The 20,743-nt window shown below is 44.2% G+C and overlaps 1 protein-coding gene across 2 annotated transcripts in view; it reads left to right on the top strand.

Annotated features, from left to right (window-relative positions):
* efr3bb (EFR3 homolog Bb) overlaps window positions 1-20,743 on the top strand; it is a 76,674-nt gene that overhangs the window by 26,873 nt on the left and 29,058 nt on the right. For both annotated transcript variants that reach the window (XM_084149339.1, XM_084149340.1), the window contains exons 3-7: window positions 2,988-3,064; window positions 5,362-5,489; window positions 5,696-5,846; window positions 9,824-9,945; window positions 18,294-18,443. In XM_084149339.1, the coding sequence (XP_084005465.1) occupies window positions 2,988-3,064; window positions 5,362-5,489; window positions 5,696-5,846; window positions 9,824-9,945; window positions 18,294-18,443 (628 nt within the window). The remainder of the gene's footprint in view (window positions 1-2,987; window positions 3,065-5,361; window positions 5,490-5,695; window positions 5,847-9,823; window positions 9,946-18,293; window positions 18,444-20,743) is intronic.

Consider the following 20,743-nt stretch of genomic DNA (forward strand, 5'->3'; position numbering starts at 1 on the left):
AACAGTTGCTTAGTGAGAGTCATTTTGAAATATAACCTTCCTTCTTTCTCCTATAAGGTGATCGCTAATGATGATTGACAACCATTGATTGATAGCCTAGGTGAAAGCAATATGGTGGAAAGATCAAGGAGATCTTAATGAAAGGAAGCAAATACAGTGAGGGAAAAACGTTTTTGATCCCCTGCTGATTTTGTACGTTTGCCCACTGACAAAGACATGATCAGTCCATCATTTTAATGGTAGGTTTATTTGAACAGTAAGAGACAGAATAACAACAAAAAAATCCAGAAAAACGCATGTCAAAAATGTTATAAATTGATTTGCATTTTAATGAGGGAAATAAGTATTTGACCCCTCTGCAAAACATGATTTAGTACTTGGTGGCAAAACCCTTGTTGGCAATCACAGAGGTCAGACGTTTCTTTTAGTTGGCCACCAGGTTTGCACACATCTCAGGAGGGATTTTGTCCCACTCCTCTTTGCAGATCTTCTACAAGTCATTAAGGTTTCGAGCCTGACGTTTGGCAACTCGAACCTTCAGCTCCCTCCACAGATTTTCTATGGGATTAAGGTCTGGAGACTGGCTAGGTCAGTCCAGGACCTTAATGTGCTTCTTTTTGAGCCACTCCTTTGTTGCCTTGGCTGTGTGTTTTGGGTCATTGTCATGCTGGAATACCCACCCACGACCCATTTTCAATGCCCTGGCTGAGGGAAGGAGGTTCTCACCCAAGATTTGACGGTACATGGCCCCGTCCATCGTCCCTTTGATGTGGTGAAGTTGTCCTGTCCCCTTAGCAGAAAAACACCCCCAAAGCATAATGTTTCCACCTCCATGTTTGACGGTGGGGATGGTGTTCTTGTGGTCATAGGCAGCATTCCTCCTCCTCCAAACACGGCAAGTTGAGTTGATGCCAAAGAGCTTGATTCTGGTCTCATCTGACCACAACACTTTCACCCAGTTCTCCTCTGAATCATTCAGATGTTCATTGGCAAACTTCAGACGGGCCTGGATATGTGCTTTCTTGAGCAGGGGGACCTTGCGGGCGCTGCAGGATTTCAGTCCTTGACGGCATAGTGTGTTACCAATTGTTTTCTTGGTGACTATGGTCCCAGCTGCCTTGAGATCATTGACAAGATCCTCCTGTGTAGTTCTGGGCTGATTCCTCACCGTTCTCATGATCATTGCAACTCCACAAGGTGAGATCTTGCATGGAGCCCCAGGCCGAGGGAGATTGACAGGTCTTTTGTGTTTCTTCCATTTGCGAATAATCGCACCAACTGTTGTCACCTTCTCACCAAGCTGCTTGGCGATGGTCTTGTAGCCCATTCCTGCCTTGTGTAGGTCTACAATCTTGTCCCTGACATCCTTGGAGAGCTCTTTGGTCTTGGCCATGGTGGAGAGTTTGGAATCTGATTGATTGATTGCTTCTGTGGACAGGTGTCTTTTATACAGGTAACAAGCTGAGATTAGGAGCACTCCCTTTAAGAGTGTGCTCCTAATCTCAGCTCGTTACCTGTATAAAAGACACCTGGGAGCCAGAAATCTTTCTGATTGAGAGGGGGTGAAATACTCATTTCCCTCATTAAAATGCAAATCAATTTATAACATTTCTGACATGCGTTTTTCTGGATTTTTTTGTTGTTATTTTGTCTCTCACTGTTCAAATAAACCTACCATTAAAATTATAGACTGATAATTTCTTTGTCAGTGGTCAAACGTACAAAATCAGCAGGGGATCAAATACTTTTTTCCCTCACTGTAAACTATGAAGGATAGAATGAGGGAAGGAAAGGAAGGAAGGATCTGTATACAGCCTGACTGTCTTCTTTCTGTCATTCAGTTAGGCAGGCCTATTTGAAATTGTTAAATGCTTATTTCAAGGTTGTCTATTGCTTCCCCAGAAGTCTTTGGGATGTGCATTGCAGATAAAATAAAAATAATATTTTTTATAATTTGCAGTGTACAAATTAGTATAATTGTTCCGGCCCCAACCATCCACTCTGAAAAAAATCTGCCTGCGGCTGAATCTAGTTGCCTGCCCCTGCCCTATGACTCATCACTGCTGAGCTCTCTGCTCCAATCAGCTCCCATCTCTCGCTCTCTCTCTCTCTCTCTCTCTCTCTCTCTCTCTCTCTCTCTCTCTCTCTCTCTCTCTCTCTCTCTCTCTCTCTCTCTCTCTCTCTCTCTCTCTCTCTCTCTCTGGCAGCTTTCTTCCCTCTCTCTCTCTCTCTCTCTCTCTCTCTCTCTCTCTCTCTCTCTCTCTCTCTCTCTCTCTCTGGCAGCTTTCTTCCCTCCGCAAAGTCACACAGTGTTACACAACTTTCCTCAAGGTTGTCAATTGTGAGACTGTGATGTATAAATTGTCTGTGCCTTTCCGAAAAAAAATGGTGTGTGTACAATGTGTCTTTTTTTATATGTTGGTGAGTCTTTCGTGTCTCAGTGTGTGTCTTTGTGCTCCAATGTCTTTGTGGCCACATTCTTCAGATGTCTGACCCCTTTTAAAAGGGGCTTTGAACAAAGGCATCTATTTCTCAGCCTGTGTGAAAAAAACTGGTCTTGAAGAACCGTGCAAGGACAGTCTTTCTCTGCTGCTGTGTAGTTCTTTCTTTCCAAGCATCTATTTCTCTCTAGCCCTCTTGCTCTCTCTCTCTCTCCAGCCCTGGGTTGATGGATGTCTAAACTTTATTCATCTCTGAGCTGTGCAAGGCTTATTTAACCTTGTCAATAATAACGGTGGTGTTCTTCAGTCGACATGAGCTGGATGCTGCTGACACAGGTGTACTAGGTGACAGATGTGATGTAGCACTACAACAACATGAGCTTTTACCCTGGTCTCACTGTAACTCTCTTTGAAGGATTACTTATTTTATTGATGTTTTATCATGGTCAGGTATCTGCAGTTGCAAACATGATTTATTAATTCATACCTCACTCACTCACTCACTTACTCACCCACTCTCCATATCTCCTTATTTCTCTCCTGTAGGGGTGTGTGGTTGTTGTGGGGCTCTGAGGCCACGCTACAAGAGACTGGTGGACAACATCTTCCCAGAGGACCCAGAGGTGAGAGTTCAACTGACACTTCCTGTTTCCTGTGGCCATGCTCTCTACTTCCTGTGACCTTTTTTGTCATTTCAATATTTCTAGTGGTTTCCTCTCCTGGTCTTCTCTCATCTGCACTGATCTGAAAGGACTAGACAGATAGAAGTGAATTCCTGGCAGGCAACCTCTGAATTGCTTTCACCGGTCCTGTCATAATGACAGAATATGAAGGACAATAGACAAGGAAAGAAAGTCACTATTGAGCAATTGAAGATATTCTGCATATGCCATGTCTGTGAAGGAGGATGAATTGAATTAATTAATTTGTGAATATTATAAAAATAGCCCAGTCTACCTGTCAGATCTGTCGCCAGCCACACAGAGACCTAATTTATCTGCTGTGTGTGTGTGTGTGTGTGTGTGTGTGTGTGTGTGTGTGTGTGCTGCGCTGCATGCCCCAAAAACCAGTCTGTTTCTAATTTGGTGTTCTAAGCTCCCGACACAGAGACTGTAACTAATCTAATCCCCTCACCCAGGGAATAACCCACAGCCCTCTGATAACATTCACTCATTCACACTAACACACTGTGTCTGGAATGTGTGCGTGCGTGCTTGTGTGTGTGTGTGAGACTAACCAGAGCTCTCTGATAACATTCACACGGATGCTGTGGAGATAAAAAGTGTGTGTACGTGTGCGAGTCTTAAGTGCACAACCTGAGCCTTCAGATAACATTGAGTCAGGTAGAACAGACCAAAGTCCTGTTAATGTGTTTATCATATAGAGTTATGTATAGCTCTGTCTGGTAATGCCTTTTAAATTTTATCTGTGTATTATTTTCAATACTTTACCACACATTTTATAGTTCAAGCGTTGTAATATACAATGGAGGCAATTCCTGTGAGCAAAGTACATTTTCTTTTATTGGATCATTACTAGTCTGAATGTAAATGAGCCCCTATCTCACCAGACTCTGTGGATGCTTTTAGTCCTTGTGCCCAGACTGTTTGAGATCGAGGTGGTGTGTACGTGTGAGAGAGTGTGTGTGTGGCCGCATGCTTGTGTTGTGTTGTCGTCTTTTTCTTTTTTTTTGTCACCGTTGGTAACTTAATAACTCAGAGTGTGGTGTTCCACAAGGTTCGATTTTGTGTCCGGTACTGTTCAGTTTAAATATGTTACCCCTTGACAGCATTGATTTTCACTGATATGTAGACGATACACAACTTTACATTTCTGTGTCACCAGAGGATTTTAGCTCCACGGATAAATGATTAGACTGTATTAGTGATTTAAATACTTGGATGGCTCACAACTTCCTCCAGCTAAAGACAAGACCGAGGTACTTATTGTTGGAGCCAAAGCACAGAGAGAGAATCCAGCCGCACATTTTAATTCACGGGCAATAAAGATAAAACACCAGGTAAAAAACCTAGGTGTTATTTTAGATTCTGAACTAAATTTCATTAGGAATGTGACCGAAATAGCTTTTTACCACCTGAGGAACATTGCCAAGGTGCGGCCGTTTCTCTCTCAGGCTAATACAGAAAGACTCATCCATGCTTTTATTACAAGCAGGCTTGACTATTGTAATGCTCTCCTGTCTGGTCTTACCAAGAAAGCCATTGGTCAACTGCAAAACATACAGAATGCTGCAGCACGGGTACTGACCAAGACCAGACGGAGAGCACACATTACACCGGTTTTAAGGTCACTGCACTGGCTGCCTGTGAGTTTTAGAATTAATTTTAAGATTCTTCTATTGGTTTTTAAATCAATCCACAATTGTGCACCCCAATACATGTCAGACATGCTTTTATGTACCAAGTTATGTACCAAGTAGGTCCCTCAGGTCCTGTGGCACTGGCCTTTTAACTATCCCAAAGCTGAGGACCAAGAGGCATGGAGAGACAGCCTTTAGTTATTATGCCCCCAGCCTCTGGAATAACCTGCTAGAGAACCTGAGGGGGGCTGAAACTGTGGACATATTTAAAAGAACTTAAACACATCTTTTTAGCTTTGCTTTTCCTCAGGGTGCTTTTTAGTTGTTCAGTTTGTGTCATTCTTTTGTTTTTTATCTTATGTTTGTTGTGTAGTAAATATTTCAGCTTTTATTTTCATTGATTTTTTGTGTTTTTTTCCTGTAAAGCACATTGCGTTGCATTCCATGTCTGAAATGTGCTGTATAAATAAAGCTTGATTTGATTTGAGTATATTCATGTCCTGTGGAGACAGTGAACCAAGAACCCAAACCTAACCCCTTTCACCTTCATCCTCCACCTTTCTCTTTCTCGTCAACCCCCCCCTCTCTGTCTGTCTGTAGGACGGGTTGGTGAAGGCTAACATGGAGAAGTTGACGTTCTATGCCCTGTCAGCTCCAGAGAAGCTGGACCGTATCGGGGCCTACCTGTCAGAGAGGCTCTCCAGGGACGTGGCCCGACACCGCTACGGGTGAGCAACACAACAGTTACACCTGAGCCATGGATATACTGCACAGAGATCTGTCAACTGTCGTCCATGTCGGCTCAAAATGCACCATGACTATTATTACTTTCTCATTTGCATTCTAACTTAATGTAATGGTCTTAAGACATATAGTGTGTGGCATAACTACCGTGTCTGTGTGTGTGCGCGTGCATGCGCTTGTGTGTGTTTAGGTACGTGTGTATAGCTATGGAGGCTCTGGACCAGTTGTTGATGGCGTGCCACTGTCAGAGCATCAACCTGTTTGTGGAGAGTTTCCTCAAGATGGTCCGTAAGCTGCTGGAGGCCGACAAACCCAACCTACAGATCCTGGGAACCAACTCTGTGAGTAGAATAGAAGACACCCACCTTGATAAACCACCTGATAATACACACTAGCAGCTGGTTGCAAGGAATCCCAAATAAATATAATTGTAGGTCTATTCTGTAGGAAATAACAACATAATGAAGCAACGGCCGTGTCAATACCAGGTAAATAGCAGATGCCAGACGGTAATGTAAACAGAAAGTGTACATTTTTACCTGGGTGGGGTGGGGGGGGGGGGGGGGGGGTATGCATAGAGAGAGAATGGTTATCTGGTTGATGAGTAGTAGTAGCAGCAGTAGTAGTGGCAGCAGCAGTAGTAGTAGCAGCTATCAGTGTTATCAGACAGGGCTGTCAGAGCAGCAGGGTCAGGAGGGGACAGGAAGGATCAAGGAAATAACATTACCCACAGAGACAGACTCGCCACACTGGCAACGCTGTCTAGTGATACCACGGATTACACACACACTGATACACACACACACTGATACATACACTTATACACACACTAGGGTTGGCCGATTTTACGATTGCATCGTCTATCAACGATGTTTGACAGCCATCGTCGATGGTGACGACATTGTGATGTCACAAACGATGGTTTAGCATATTTGAATTTGACTGCACCTCTGGAGTCTGGTAGCGCGCAGCGCAGGGAGCACACAGCAGGGCGACATGCCATGTGGCCTATTCCCCATTTGCCATAGCCTAAATGTTCAATACACATGAGGTAGTTAGACTAACATAATGCAAGAGAACAATGTAGATTGTAGAAAGAGCTGAGAGCACCAAAGCAGTGCAAAATGTCAGATAGGACCTAACGTGTTTTGTTCCCTCCTCTCAAATGTTGGATGATCATGGGCCTTTTTGAGTCTGGCTTATTGTTTTAAAATCTTGATTTTCCCTTTTTCTCCCCAATCCCCATTCAATTTGAATGTGACTTGTTGGCCTAGGCATAGCCTAATCTTTCATGATCAACCATCAAATGAATCTATAGGCCTAACAGAGTTCCATCTCAGAAAGGTTTTTGCGAATAGCCTAAATAAAAACATACTATAGTAATAATGAGAGAGAGAACAAACATCTGCAATATAGACTAATCAAATAGGAAGTTTAAACAAACCTGGTACGTTTCTGCTTTACTTCACCAAAGTCTAGGCAAAATAAATTGTGCCATCGGAAAATCCCTCCTTGCAAACCAAACAGCCAATAGTGCCTTCGGAAAGTATTCAGACCCCTTGACTTTTTCCACATTTTGTTACATTACAGCCTTATTCTAAAATGGATTCAATATACAGTGGGGAGAACAAGTATTTGATACACTGCCGATTTTGCAGGTTTTCCTACTTACAAAGCATGTAGAGGTCTGTAATTTTTATCATAGGTACACTTCAACTGTGAGAGACGGAATCTAAAACAAAAATCCAGAAAATCACATTGTATGATTTTTAAGTAATTAATTTGCATTTTATTGCATGACATAAGTATTTGATCACCTACCAACCAGTAAGAATTCCGGCTCTCACGGACCTGTTAGTTTTTCTTTAAGAAGCCCTCCTGTTCTCCACTCATTACCTGTATTAACTGCACCTGTTTGAACTCGTTACCTGTATAAAAGACACCTGTCCACACACTCAATCAAACAGACTCCAACCTCTCCACAATGGCCAAGACCAGAGAGCTGTGTAAGGACATCAGGGATAAAATTGTAGACCTGCACAAGGCTGGGATGGGCTACAGGACAATAGGCAAGCAGCTTGGTGAGAAGGCAACAACTGTTGGCGCAATTATTAGAAAATGGAAGAAGTTCAAGATGACGGTCAATCACCCTCGGTCTGGGGCTCCATGCAAGATCTCACCTCAGCCCAGAACTACACGGCAAGACCTGGTCAATGACCTGAAGAGAGCTGGGACCACAGTCTCAAAGAAAACCATTAGTAACACACTACGCCGTCATGGATTAAAATCCTGAAGCGCACGCAACGTCCCCCTGCTCAAGCCAGCACATGTCCAGGCCCGTCTGAAGTTTGCTAATGACCATCTGGATGAACCAGAGGAGGAATGGGAGAAGGTCATGTGGTCTGATGAGACAAAAATATAGCTTTTTGGTCTAAACTCCACTCGCCGTGTTTGGAGGAAGAAGAAGGATGAGTACAACCCCAAGAACACCATCCCAACCGTGAAGCATGGAGGTGGAAACATCATTCTTTGGGGATGCTTTTCTGCAAAGGGGACAGGGCGACTGCACCGTATTGAGGGGAGGATGGATGGGGCCATGTATCGTGAGATCTTGACCAACAACCTCCTTCCCTCAGTAAGAGCATTGAAGATGGGTCGTGGCTGGGTATTCCAGCATGACAACGACCCGAAACACACAGCCAGGGCAACTAAGGAGTGGCTCCGTAAGAAGCATCTCAAGGTCCTGGAGTGGCCTAGCCAGTCTCCAGACCTGAACCCAATAGAAAATCTTTGGAGGGAGCTGAAAGTCCGTATTGCCCAGCAACAGCCCCGAAACCTGAAGGATCTGGAGAAGGTCTGTATGGAGGAGTGGGCCAAAATACCTGCTGCAGTGTGTGCAAACCTGGTCAAGACCTACAGGAAACGTATGATCTCTGTAATTGCAAACAAAGGTTTCTGTACCAAATATTAAGTTCTGCTTTTCTGATGTATCAAATACTTATGTCATGCAATAAAATGAAAAATTAATTACTTAAAAATCATACAATGTGATTTTCTGAATTTTTGTTTTAGATTCCGTCTCTCACAGTTGAAGTGTACCTATGATAAAGATTACAGACCTCTACATGCTTTGTAAGTAGGAAAACCTGCAAAATCGGCAGTGTATCAAATACTTGTTCTCCCCACTGTAGGTTACTGTCAATAAAAGTGGCAATAAACGTTACTTTTACAAGTTAAACTCATAAATGAATATTTATAATATTGTCGAAGTGTTTATTAATGTTGTGGAATTGCACAACGGGCAATCGGGCATAAGCTCCCGCAGCAGCACTTTCAATAAGCGGGAACAAAACATTTATGAATGATGAGTCAGTGTCATACTTGTCTCACAAACTACTTTATTTTCATTAGCTTAGAAATTGTGCATTTATATAAATGTCAACAATCAAATAAAACAAATTATTATTTAGCTTATAACATTCTTTATAGCCTAACACTTGAATGAACATTGGCTTAGGCTAAAAATGAATAGGCCTGTTATCCTTAGGCTGTGCCGTGTACCTATTGAACTGTAAAAATCCTAATTATACAATCAGATAAAACTAAAGATTATTTATAACATTCGTTATAACACTTAAACAAATGAAAACTACTCAATATACTGAGCCTAAATCAGTTCAATTCAAATATCCCTTCTATGTATGCAGATTCCTTGTATTTATCTGTGTTTTACATGGACCCTACACATTAGTCTAGACTACATTGCATTGTCATACATGAAATAACAGTGGCAACAGATATCCCAGAGCCCTGGGTACATCACAACCCCGGTGCTATTTTAGCCTCTGCGTCTGGTCCAGGTTACCTGCAGTTGTTTAGCTTGGTTTTTCCATCAGAATGTGTTTAATCAGCCATCTAATTATAAAGTCATCACCACAGGCTGGCTTCAGGAAGGCTTCCCTCTGTTCCGTTCCCAAGAGGGGCACATTGTTTAGTTGTTAATTGGGGAGTGGTGTGAAACAAAATGCCAAAGTGTTAAAGTTGAAATGGTGACATTTCAGTGGCAGTCAAAATCTGTTCTTTGCCTGGCAGTTCAATACGATGCTTTAGTGCTACTATTTTTCCCAGAAATTAATTGCAAAATTCAATTTGGGATTTGGGATTATATTAGAAAGCGGAAGAATATGACGGTTAGTGCCTAGAGACACAGATTTATTGCATTCTTCTCCAGTTGAGATGGAGATTCATATTAATGTACCTCTTTCTCTCCCCCCTCTCTCTCTTTCTCTCTCTCTCCCTCTCTCCCCCTCTCCCTCAGTTTGTGAAGTTTGCCAACATTGAGGAGGACACTCCATCGTATCATCGCAGCTATGACTTCTTTGTGTCGCGCTTCAGCGAGATGTGTCACTCCAGCTACGAGGACCCAGACATCCGCACCAAGTGAGTGGACGTTATACAGACATTATATGGATGTTCTATGGAGGATCAATGGATGTTGCAGATTATTTTTCCATATATAGACATACACTATGTGTTAACCTTTTCACGTGTGAGTTCCAAATATATTTAACGGTCGCCCCAGCCTGAGTTGTTTTATGCACGTGATGTCAGAATGCACTGACTGTTAAGCCGCGCAATGCACTCACTGTTAAGCCGAGTGCATTCTGAGTGTATTCTGCGCGTGATGTCAGAATGCACTCACTGTTCAAAAATGTGATTGTTATGCAACAGGACAGTTAAGCCGCGCTGCCCTCAAACCAAGACACTGCCTGCTAATTATCTATAGGCTATATTTCAACTTGTCAATTTGAAATGATTTTCTAACAAGTTTTATTTTCTAACAACAGTTTGAATTGAGGTATGTTCCGCCTCCTCATTAATTCGCATAGAAGTAGCCCATTTCACTGTTGCGGCCAATTTGTGTTTGAGGCTTTACTGAACTGGATAAAACTTCTCTCTTCGATGAGAGCCCAAGCACCTCCCCAGTGTTTCCCCAGATCAAGTATGCAGACATTTGCGCAGTCTAGCACAAACTTGTTCCCCCTGGCACATTTTCTGGCTGGTGCTCGTATTGCCTTCATTGTTGTTTTCCTTACAAATAATAACTTTGGACATGTGTGCGTTCCAATCAAAGTAAGTGCCTTATTTTCTATATATCGTGTTGTCGTTTCTACTGTAGCATACCGTATGTATGTATGGAGCGTAATGTATTTACAGTTTTTTTCACGTTTTCATGTGCTGGTGACAAATCATGCATTGCGATTCTTTCATAGATTGTAATGGACACATACAGTGCATTCGGAAAGTATTCAGACCCCTAGACCTTTTCCACATTTTGTTATGTTACAGCCTTATTCTAAAATGGATTACATTGTTTTTTCTCTCATCAATCTACCCCACAATACCAAACTCATCTTGTCTCCTCTTCTTATCTTTAGTTGACTCAACAACAAAAAAACATGGCGGCGCGCACAAACTACCCATCGTTGGATTACTTTAGATTTTTAGAAAGTGTTTTGCTCAATTATTTTGATCAATGGTGAGCTCACCCGTGATGTGATGAATTGTTAATAGTAATTTCTATTAGCTAATTCATATTATGGTTTCTGTCAACAGAGAGTTAGCTAAATATGGCCACTTTTGTCAATCTTTCCTCCGTTAGTGCTAGGACTAATGTAGCCTACATTTTCCGGTTTGGATGATTGTGTTATGCTCTCGCCACTTCTGTGAATGTCCGAACATTGCATCCAAAAATAAACTGGTCACATTCAGGACATAATGTTGTAAGGACTGTGTTTGCAAAATGTTTCTATGAAAAAAACAGGGTTGCCATCTCAGTAGCTGACTGTTGCATCAATCGAAACTGGACGTTCTAAATAAACTTTCTAATCACACAGGTTTGAGCATACGCTGCAGGGACCACTGTAGAATGATCACACCCATGCGTTGGTACGTGTCAAAGGGTTAAAGCACCCTGTTTGATTAAATAATTAAGACACACAAATGACTCAAGAGGGAGCCAGAGATCAAGATAGCTTAACCAAAAGAAAACCTGTTCCTGACCCCCTCCTCCCGCTGCTGCTGGCCTTCGCAGATTCTGCTGTTATGCTCCTGAACCTTTTCCATTTGGAGTGCCAATTTATCTTACCATTTCTGCTGATCTGCGTGCCAGTTATGATTTTCATATGTACATTTTCGTGGAACAGTTTCATTTAATTGATAATAGTCTTTGTATCTCAAAATCATTGTCATGTGGTTAATCTAAATTCTATCTGAATCTAAATAAAAATTATACAAATATAAAAGTAACTTATATTGCCAACCATGTAAAAATAGCCTACATAAAGCCAACAAATAAAAACATTGTAGCCTGCAGGAAGAAAGTATTCTATAAATCACATTGGCTACGCATGGCCTGTCTGCAATGAACTTGAAACATTGTATCAACTATCAACTGTGTCCGGCCCGAAGCTCCTGCTAGCAAACTTGCAACATTGTATAAAATATTCTGGACCCTCAGTTTCCCGCACCAGTGAGCTAAGCGTACCAGAGAGTCTGTAACACTTTTTTCTTTTTTTGTAAAGCCTTTATTACAGCAAAGACTAAAAACAGTCGCATTCATTTGTGAATGCAATTTCTGAAATGGAACGGTTTAGGCCTATTTATTGTTTATGCTAATTATTAAATGGTCGCCTTGTTATTTTAAAACTTAAATGCTTGATTGCATTTCAAATCGTGAATGACTAGTATGCTGTGTGATGACATGAACAAATAAATGATTGATTGATACAGAAGCCTATATAAGTATTGAAATAGAGGCCTAGGTAAGATCCGGTATTAAGACTAAACAGAAGGCACTCTTAGGCCTACAGCTTGATGGTGGTTATACAAGGCTGCTATACTAAGCCTACTAATGATAATGACATGACTTATTATTATAATAATGATGATGATAATAATAATAGTAATAAAAATGAGAAGGAGATCCAGGAAAAAGGAGGGTTAATAATATTATTATTATTATTATAAATAAAATAAATCAGACAATTTGGAACAGTGTAAACAACAGTGTAAACAACACAAAATAAATTATAAATAATACCAGAGAGGCTGGTCTAATGATAAAAAATGTAAAGCCTTTATTACAGCATAGCAAAGATTAAAAACATTTTGTGAAATTGTTTATCCCACATGTGGTGGCGTGAGGCTTAGTGCTCACGGAATCAGTAGGCAATTAAACAAACACACAAACAGGCTTATTTCTGTAGATATATACACTACCAGTCAAAAGTTTGGACACCTACTCATTCAAGGGTTTTTCTTTATTTTTTATTTTTTTACATTGTAAAATAATAGTGAAGACATCAAAACTATGAAATAACACATATGGAATCATATATTAACCAAAAAAGTGTTAAACAAATCAAAATATATTTGAGATTTGAGATTCTTCAAATAACCACCCTTTGCCTTGATGACAGCTTTGCACACTCTTGGCATTCTCTCAACCAGCTTCATGAGGTAGTCACCTGGAATGCATTTCAATTAACAGGTGTGCCTTCTTAAAAGTTAATTTGTGGAATTTCTTTCCTTCTTAATGTGTTTGAGCCAATCAGTTGTGTTGTGACAAGGTAGGGGGGTATACAGAAGATAGCCCTATTTAGTAAAAGATCAAGTCCATATTATGGCAAGAACAGCTCAAATAAGCAAAGCGAAACGACAGTCCATCATTACTTTAAGACATGAAGTGCAGTCGCAAAAACCATCAAGCGCTATGATGAAACTGGCTCTCATGAGGACTGCCACAGGAATGGAAGACCCAGAGGTCCCATAGGGCGGCGCACAATTGGCCCAGCGGCGTCCGGGTTTGGCCGGTGTAGGCCGTCATTGTAAATAATAATTTGTTCTTCACTAACTTGCCTAGTTAAAAAAGGTTAAATAAAATAAAATAAAAAGAGTTACCTCTGCTGCAGAGGATAAGTTCGTTAGAGTTATCAGCCTCAGAAATTGCAGCCCAAATAAATGCTTCACAAAGTTCAAGTCACAGACACATTTCAACATCAACTGTTCAGAGGGGACTGTGTGAATCAGGCCTTCATGGTCGAATTGCTGCAAAGAAACCACTACTAAAGGACACCAATAAGAAGAAGAGACCTGCTTGGGCCAAGAAACACAAGCAATGGACATTAGACCTGTGGAAATGTGTCCTTTGGTCTGGAGTCCAAATTTGAGATTTTTGGTTCCAACCGCTGTGTCTTCGTGAGACGCAGTGTGGGTGAACGGATGATCTACGCATGTGTAGTTCCCACTGTAAAGCATGGAGGGGGAGGTGTTATGGTGTGGGGGTGCTTTGCTGGTGACACTGTCAGTGATTTATTTAGAATTCAAGGCACACTTAACCAGCATGGCTACCACAGCATTCTGCAGCGATACGCCATCCCATCTGGTTTGGGCTTAGTCATTTGTTTTTCAACTGGACAATGACCCAACACACCTCCAGGCAGTGTAAGGGCTATTTTACCAAGAAGGAGAGTGATGGAGTGCTGCATCAGATGACCTGGCCTCCACAATCCCCCGACCTCAACCCAATTGAGATGGTTTGGGATGAGTCGGACGGCAGAGTGAAGGAAAAGCAGCCAACAAGTGCTCAGCATATGTGGGAACTCCTTCAAGACTGTTGGAAAAGCATTCCAGGTGAAGCTGGTTGAGAGAATGCCAAGAGTGTGCAAAGCTGTCATCAAGGCAAAGGGTGGCTATTTGAAGAATCTCAAATCTCAAATATATTTTGATTTGTTTAACACTTTTTTGGTTACTACATGATTCCATTTGTGTTATTTCATAGTTTTGATGTCTTCACTATTATTCTACAATGTAGAAAATAGTAAAAAATAAAGAAAAACCCTTGAATGAGTAGGTGTGTCCAAACCTTTGACTGGTACTGTGTGTATATATACTGACAAAAATATAAACGCAACGTGTAAAGTGTTGGGCCCATGTTTCATGAGCTGAAATAAAAGATCGCAGAAATGTTCCATACACACAAAAGGCTTATTTCTCTCAAGTTTTGTGCACAATTTTGTTTACATCCCTGTTAGTGAGCATTTCTCCTTTGCCAAGATAATCCATCTACCTGACAGGTGTGGCATATCAAGAAGCTGATTAAACAGCATTATCATTACACAGGTGCCCCTTGTGCTGGGTACAATAAAAGGCCACTCTTAAATGTACAGTTTTGTCACACAACACAATGCCACAGATGTCTACATTTTGAGGGAGCGCGCAATTGGCATGCTGACTGCAGGAATGTCCACCAGAGCTGGTGCCAGAGAATTTAATGTTAATTTCTCTACCATAAGTCTCCTCCAACGTCGTTTTAGAGAATTTGGCAGTGCGTCCAACCGGCCTCACAACCGCAGACCACTTGTAACAACGCCAGCCCAGGACCTCCACATCCGGCTTCTTCACCTGCGGGATCATCTGAGACCAACTACCCGGACAGCTGATGAAACGGAGGATTATTTCTGTCTGTAATAAAGCCCTTTTGTGGGGAAAAACTCATTCTGATTGGTTGGGCCTGGCTCCCCAGTGGGTGGGCCTATGCCCACCCATGGCTTCTTAGACTGATGGACTGTGCCAATCAGACAGGTGTCTTGTACACCATAATTATTATTATTATTATATATTTTTTCTACTGCTCGACTAAAGAGGTCTCGGTCGACCAATAGCCTATCAACCAAACAATCGACCAGTCAACTAAATGGTGTCACGCCCTGGCTCTGGGGACACTTGTATGTTGAGCCAGGGTGTGAGTTTCCTTTGTGTATGCTAGTTGGTGTATTTCTATGTTGGCCAGAGTGGTTCTCAATCAGAGGCAACGAGTGTCAGCTGTTGCTGGTTGCCTCTGATTGGGAACCATATTTAGACAGGCTGTTTTCCCACAGTGGTTTTGGGATCTTGTTCCAGTGTGGTTTGTGTTAGACCGTGGACGTCACGTTATCGTTTTGTTGTTTTGTTTGTGTAATCACTAATAAAAGAGTATGTTCGCCTTCAACGCTGCGCCTTGGTCCTCCTCTGTTCCCGACGATCGTGACAGAAGATCCCACCAAGACTGGACCAAGCAGCGTGTCCAGGAGCCATCGCCAGGGAGATCTCTAGCGGATCTCCTTCGCCTCCTCGACTGGGTCAAGCCGTGTGAGGAAGAGAGGGGCTTGACTTGGAAGCAGAAGGGCGAAAGGCTGGCGAGAGATATGGAGACCTGGTCCACGGGTAGGAGAGAAGCCCAGAATTTTTTTAGGGGGGGGCTCACGCCGTGGACGACGGGGCAGCAGGAGACCACGATAGAGCGGCCCAGCGGGTTGGCAGAGGAGGCCGCCAGGTTACGGGGGCCACTGGTCAAAGAGGGGAAGGAAGGTGTAGAGGCACGGCGAGAGGTACTGGGGTGTGTTACCAGTCCGGTCCGGCCCGTTCCTGATCCCTGCGTAGGGCCAGTGGTGTGTGTCCCCAGTACGGTCCGGTCTGTTCCTGTCCCTTGCACCGAGCCTGTGGTGCGCGTCGCCAGCCCGGCCCGGCCTGTTCCTGCTCCCCGCACCAAGCCAATGGTGCGTGTCGCCAGCCCGGCCCGGCCTGTTCCTGCTCCCCGCACCAAGCCAATGGTGCGCGTCGCCAGCCCGGCCCGTCCTGTTCCTGCTCCCCGCACCAAGCCAATGGTGCGCGTCGCCAGCCCGGCCCGGCCTGTTCCTGCTCCCCGCACCAAGCCGATGGTGCGCGTCACCAGCCCGGCCCGGCCTGTTCCTGCTCCCCGCACCAAGACGAGGGTGCGCGTCGCCAGCCCGGCCCGGCCTGTTCCTGCTCCCCGCACCAAGCCAAGGGTGCGCGTCGCCAGCCCGGCCCGGCCTGTTCCTGCTCCCCGCACCAAGCCAATGGTGCGCGTCGCCAGCCCGGTCCGGCCCTCTCCTGCTCCCCGCACCAAGCCTATGGTGCGCGTCGCCAGCCCGGCCCGGCCTGTTCCTGCTCCCCGCACCAAGCCAATGGTGCGCGTCGCCAGCCCGGTCCGGCCCTCTCCTGCTCCCCGCACCAAGCCTATGGTGAGCGTCGCCAGCCCGGTCCGGTCCGTTCCTGCTCCCCGCACCAAGTCAGTGGTGTGCGTCGTCAGTCCGGCACAGCCCATGCCTGTTCCACCGGTGTCTGGTCCGGCACCGGTCAGCTGCTCCACGCCGGAGCTAGAGCAATCCGCTCCACCAGTGTTCAGTTCAGCTCCGGTCAGCAGGGCCAGACCGGACCAGGGGTACTTTGGGGGGTTAGAGAGGGAGTGGGGATCATGCCCGGAGCCGGATCCGCCGCCAAGGCGGAGTGCCCACCCGGTCCCTCCCCTGTGGTATTTGGTTGGCGCGGTCGGAGTCCGCGCCTTTAGGGGGGGGTACTGTCACGCCCTGGCTCTGGGGACACTTGTATGTTGAGCCAGGGTGTGAGTTTCCTTTGTGTATGCTAGTTGGTGTATTTCTATGTTGGCCAGAGTGGTTCTCAATCAGAGGCAACGAGTGTCAGCTGTTGCTGGTTGCCTCTGATTGGGAACCATATTTAGACAGGCTGTTTTCCCACAGTGGTTTTGGGATCTTGTTCCAGTGTGGTTTGTGTTAGACCGTGGACGTCACGTTATCGTTTTGTTGTTTTGTTCGTGTAATCACTAATAAGAGTATGTTCGCCTTCAACGCTGCGCCTTGGTCCTCCTCTGTTCCCGACGATCGTGACAAATGGGGTCAGCCCTAGAGGAACTATTTGTCATTCTCAATAGATTCTAAAAACAGAGTTTGTTTACTTGCTGTTTGAGGTGAAGAAAAAATTACTTTGAGAAGCTCCACAGCTTATTTGTGGTGGTGAGTTAAGACAATCAGAAATACTATCAGACATCCCCAAATGGACACATTTATAGACTTACATTTGCGTACAGACCAGGTAGCCTAGGCATACTTCTATATGTGTAATCAGGTGCGTGTCCTTACAGTATGAAAAAGTACAAATAAGTAAAATTGTGCACTCACTCTGGAAAAGAGCATCTGCTAAATTACAAAAATGTTAAATGTAAATGTTTTCAACATTGACAGGAGTGCTCCAAACAAAGGACAATGAATATATTGACAAAACTCATAAATGGAATGAAATAAACCAAAACTTGTTTCTCACAAGTGTAGCATAGGTTGTGAGCTCTGAAAACGTGTCCACTCCGACAATGAGAACGGTAAATGACTGTAATAATAATATATTGAATGCATTAACAGAAATTGTAGAATACAAATTATGGGAATTAATGGTAAATGTTAGCTACTACTGGTGATATATGTGATGGGGAATTGACACTAACAATCAAAGGGCAAACAATTCACACTAAGTTATGAAACCATGAATGCGCATGAAATGGCGGGAGAGAGATGTGCCTTGTGCATCTTAGCCCCACTCCTCTTCTTCTCGGACCATGGCATCCCCGCGGCCCCCTCAATGGATTAGTCTGCGAATCAGACAGGTGTCTCGTGTGCCTTGAAAAACTGCTTGACTAAAGAAATCTCGGTTGACCAACAGCCTATCGACCAAACAATCGACCAGTCGACTAAATGGGATCAGCCGTATTGTAGATATTGCGCTATGTACCAGTACTGTCTTATACTTGATTACTTTGTTTCAAATCTTCTTGATGGGGAGAGTGTTGATTTAAGATTAAATTATCCCCGATTAATATCAAGACTGACTGATTGGTTGGTTGATTCATTAATTTGTCCCCTCTCTCTCCTCTATAGGATCCGTATGGCTGGTATAAATGGTCTGCAGGGAGTTGTGAGGAAGACGGTGAATGATGACCTACAGTCTAACATCTGGGACCCCCAGCACATGGACAAGATCGTCCCCTCACTGCTCTTCAACCTGCAGAGTGGAGAGGGCACTGAGAGGTGAGAGGTCAATGTTAGGGGTTATCAAGAGGCTAGCGGTCAGGGGCAGGGTCATTAGTAACAGTTTCCTTGGTAGTTCATTATATTAGAAAACTACAAAGAGGTCATTGAGAGGTTGTAGAGAAGTGACAGCCTGACAGGCAGACATATGTCTATGATCAAATAGCCCATCCATGTTGTGAACAAGAGGTTAGAAAGTCCAGGCCTACAAGGACTAGAGTATAGTTGCTGTGGAGGGGTCATTGTAGCTGTGAGTGGGTGCGCATGCGTGCTTGTCCAGGTCAGGTTGTGTTTGTGTTGACACTGCCAGCCAGCTGTTATCCACTCATCTGTGATTGATGTCACTGACAGTCTCAAGGCCATGTCTTCAGCACTGCATCCAAGGACAAACAGAGTGAACGTGGGAGGGGGAGAGAGCTGGAGGGATGAAGAGATATAGAGGGATGGGGAGGGAGAGGAATGGAGGAAGAGAAGATGAGAGAAATACAGAGGTAGGTAATGATTGACTCAAAGTGATAAAGAAAGATGGAGAAAGACTGAATTAGAGTGCTATAAATAAATAAATACATCTTCAATACTGAGGGAGCGAATGAGTCAGGGAGAGAAAAAGAGGGGGCAATGTGGCAGAGATGCTGAAAGAGGGAGAGGTGGATGGAGAGGGTAGTGTGGAGCCAGACAGCCTCCATCCAGTTTTTGGCAGGTCTCCACATGCACTGAACCACTCTGACGTCAATGAGTGAGTGAGTGAGTGAGTGAGAGAGTGAGAGAGAGAGAGAACCTAGTCCATCTCCTTCTGTTCCTAAGGCCTCAGTAGATCAGTCAGTCCCCTGTCTGGTCCTGCTGTGTCCTCATATAGCTCTCCTGCTGAACTCTCTATATTATCACTGGCCATAGACAACAGCAGTAGCACTGGGACTATGATACTGGCTAATAACTATTATTACTGGCCACAGACAACAGCAGTAGGGCTTAGAGCTTGGACGATAAACCGAAAATTATCGATACCGACTGAACCAACCATTTATCGCAGCCATTTTACTGAAATCGATAATCACGATAAATCAAATAAAAATGTATTTGTCACATGCACCGAATACAACAAATGTAGACTTTACCGTGAAATGTTTACCTACGAGCCCTTTCCTAGCAATGCAGTTAAAAAGTAACAAAATTAACAAATAGATCAAAAGAAAATAGTAACACAATAAAATAACAATAACGAGGCTATATACAAGGAGTACCGAGGCTGAGTCGGTGTACTTGGGTATGAGGTAGTTGGGGTGATTGATTGAAGTACTATGTACATGTAGGTAGGGGGTGAAAAGCAGAAAGTCTGTGTAGCCATTTAATAAACTGATCAGCAGTCTTATGGCTTTGGGGTAGAAGCTGTTCAGGAGCCTTTTGGTCCCAGACTTGGTGCTCCAGTACAGCTTGCCATGTGGTAGCAGAGAGAACAGACTGTGACTTGGGTGGCTGGAGTCTTTGACAATTTTTAGGGCCTTCCTCTGACACCGCATGGTATAGATGTCCTGGATGGCATGGTGCTTGGCCCTAATGATGTACTTGGCCGTACGCACTACCCTCTGTAGCGCCTTGTGGTCGAATTCCGAGCAGTTGCCATACCAAGCGGGGATGCAGCCAGTGAAGATGCATTTTGAGGATCTGAGGGCCCATGCCAAACCTTTTCAGCCTCCTGATGGGGAAGAGGCTTTATCGTGCCCTCTTCACGACTGTGTTGATGTGTTTGCACCATGATGTGGACACCGAGGAACATGAAGCTCTCGACCGTCTCCACTACAGCCCTGTCGATGTGAATGCGGGCGTGCTCGCCCCTCCAGTTCCTGTAGTCCACGATCAGCTCCTTTGTCTTGCTGATGTTGAGGGAGTGGTTGTTGTCCTGGCACCACACTGCCAAGTCACTGACCTCCTCCCTGTAGGCTGTTTCCTCGTCGTCGGTGATCAGGCCTACCACCGTTGTGTCGTCAGCAAACTTAATGATGGTTTTGGAGTTGTGTGCGGTCACGCAGTCGTGGGGGGTTCCAGTGTTGAGGGTCAGCGTGGTGAATGTGTTGTTGCCTACCCTTACCACCTGGGGGAGTCCCGTCAGAAGGTCCAGTATCCAGTTGCAGAGGGAGGTGTTTAGTCCCAGGGTCCTTAGCTTAGTGATGAGCTTGGAGGGCACTATGGTGTTGAACACTGAGCTTTAGTCAATGAACAGCATTCTCACATAGGTGTTCCTTTTGTCCAGGTGGGAAAGGGCAGTGTGGAGCGCAATAGAGATTGCGTCATCTGTGTAGCCT

The sequence above is a fragment of the Coregonus lavaretus genome (genome assembly GCF_964263955.1).
Source record: "Coregonus lavaretus genome assembly, chromosome: 31".
Classification (NCBI taxonomy): domain Eukaryota; kingdom Metazoa; phylum Chordata; class Actinopteri; order Salmoniformes; family Salmonidae; genus Coregonus; species Coregonus lavaretus.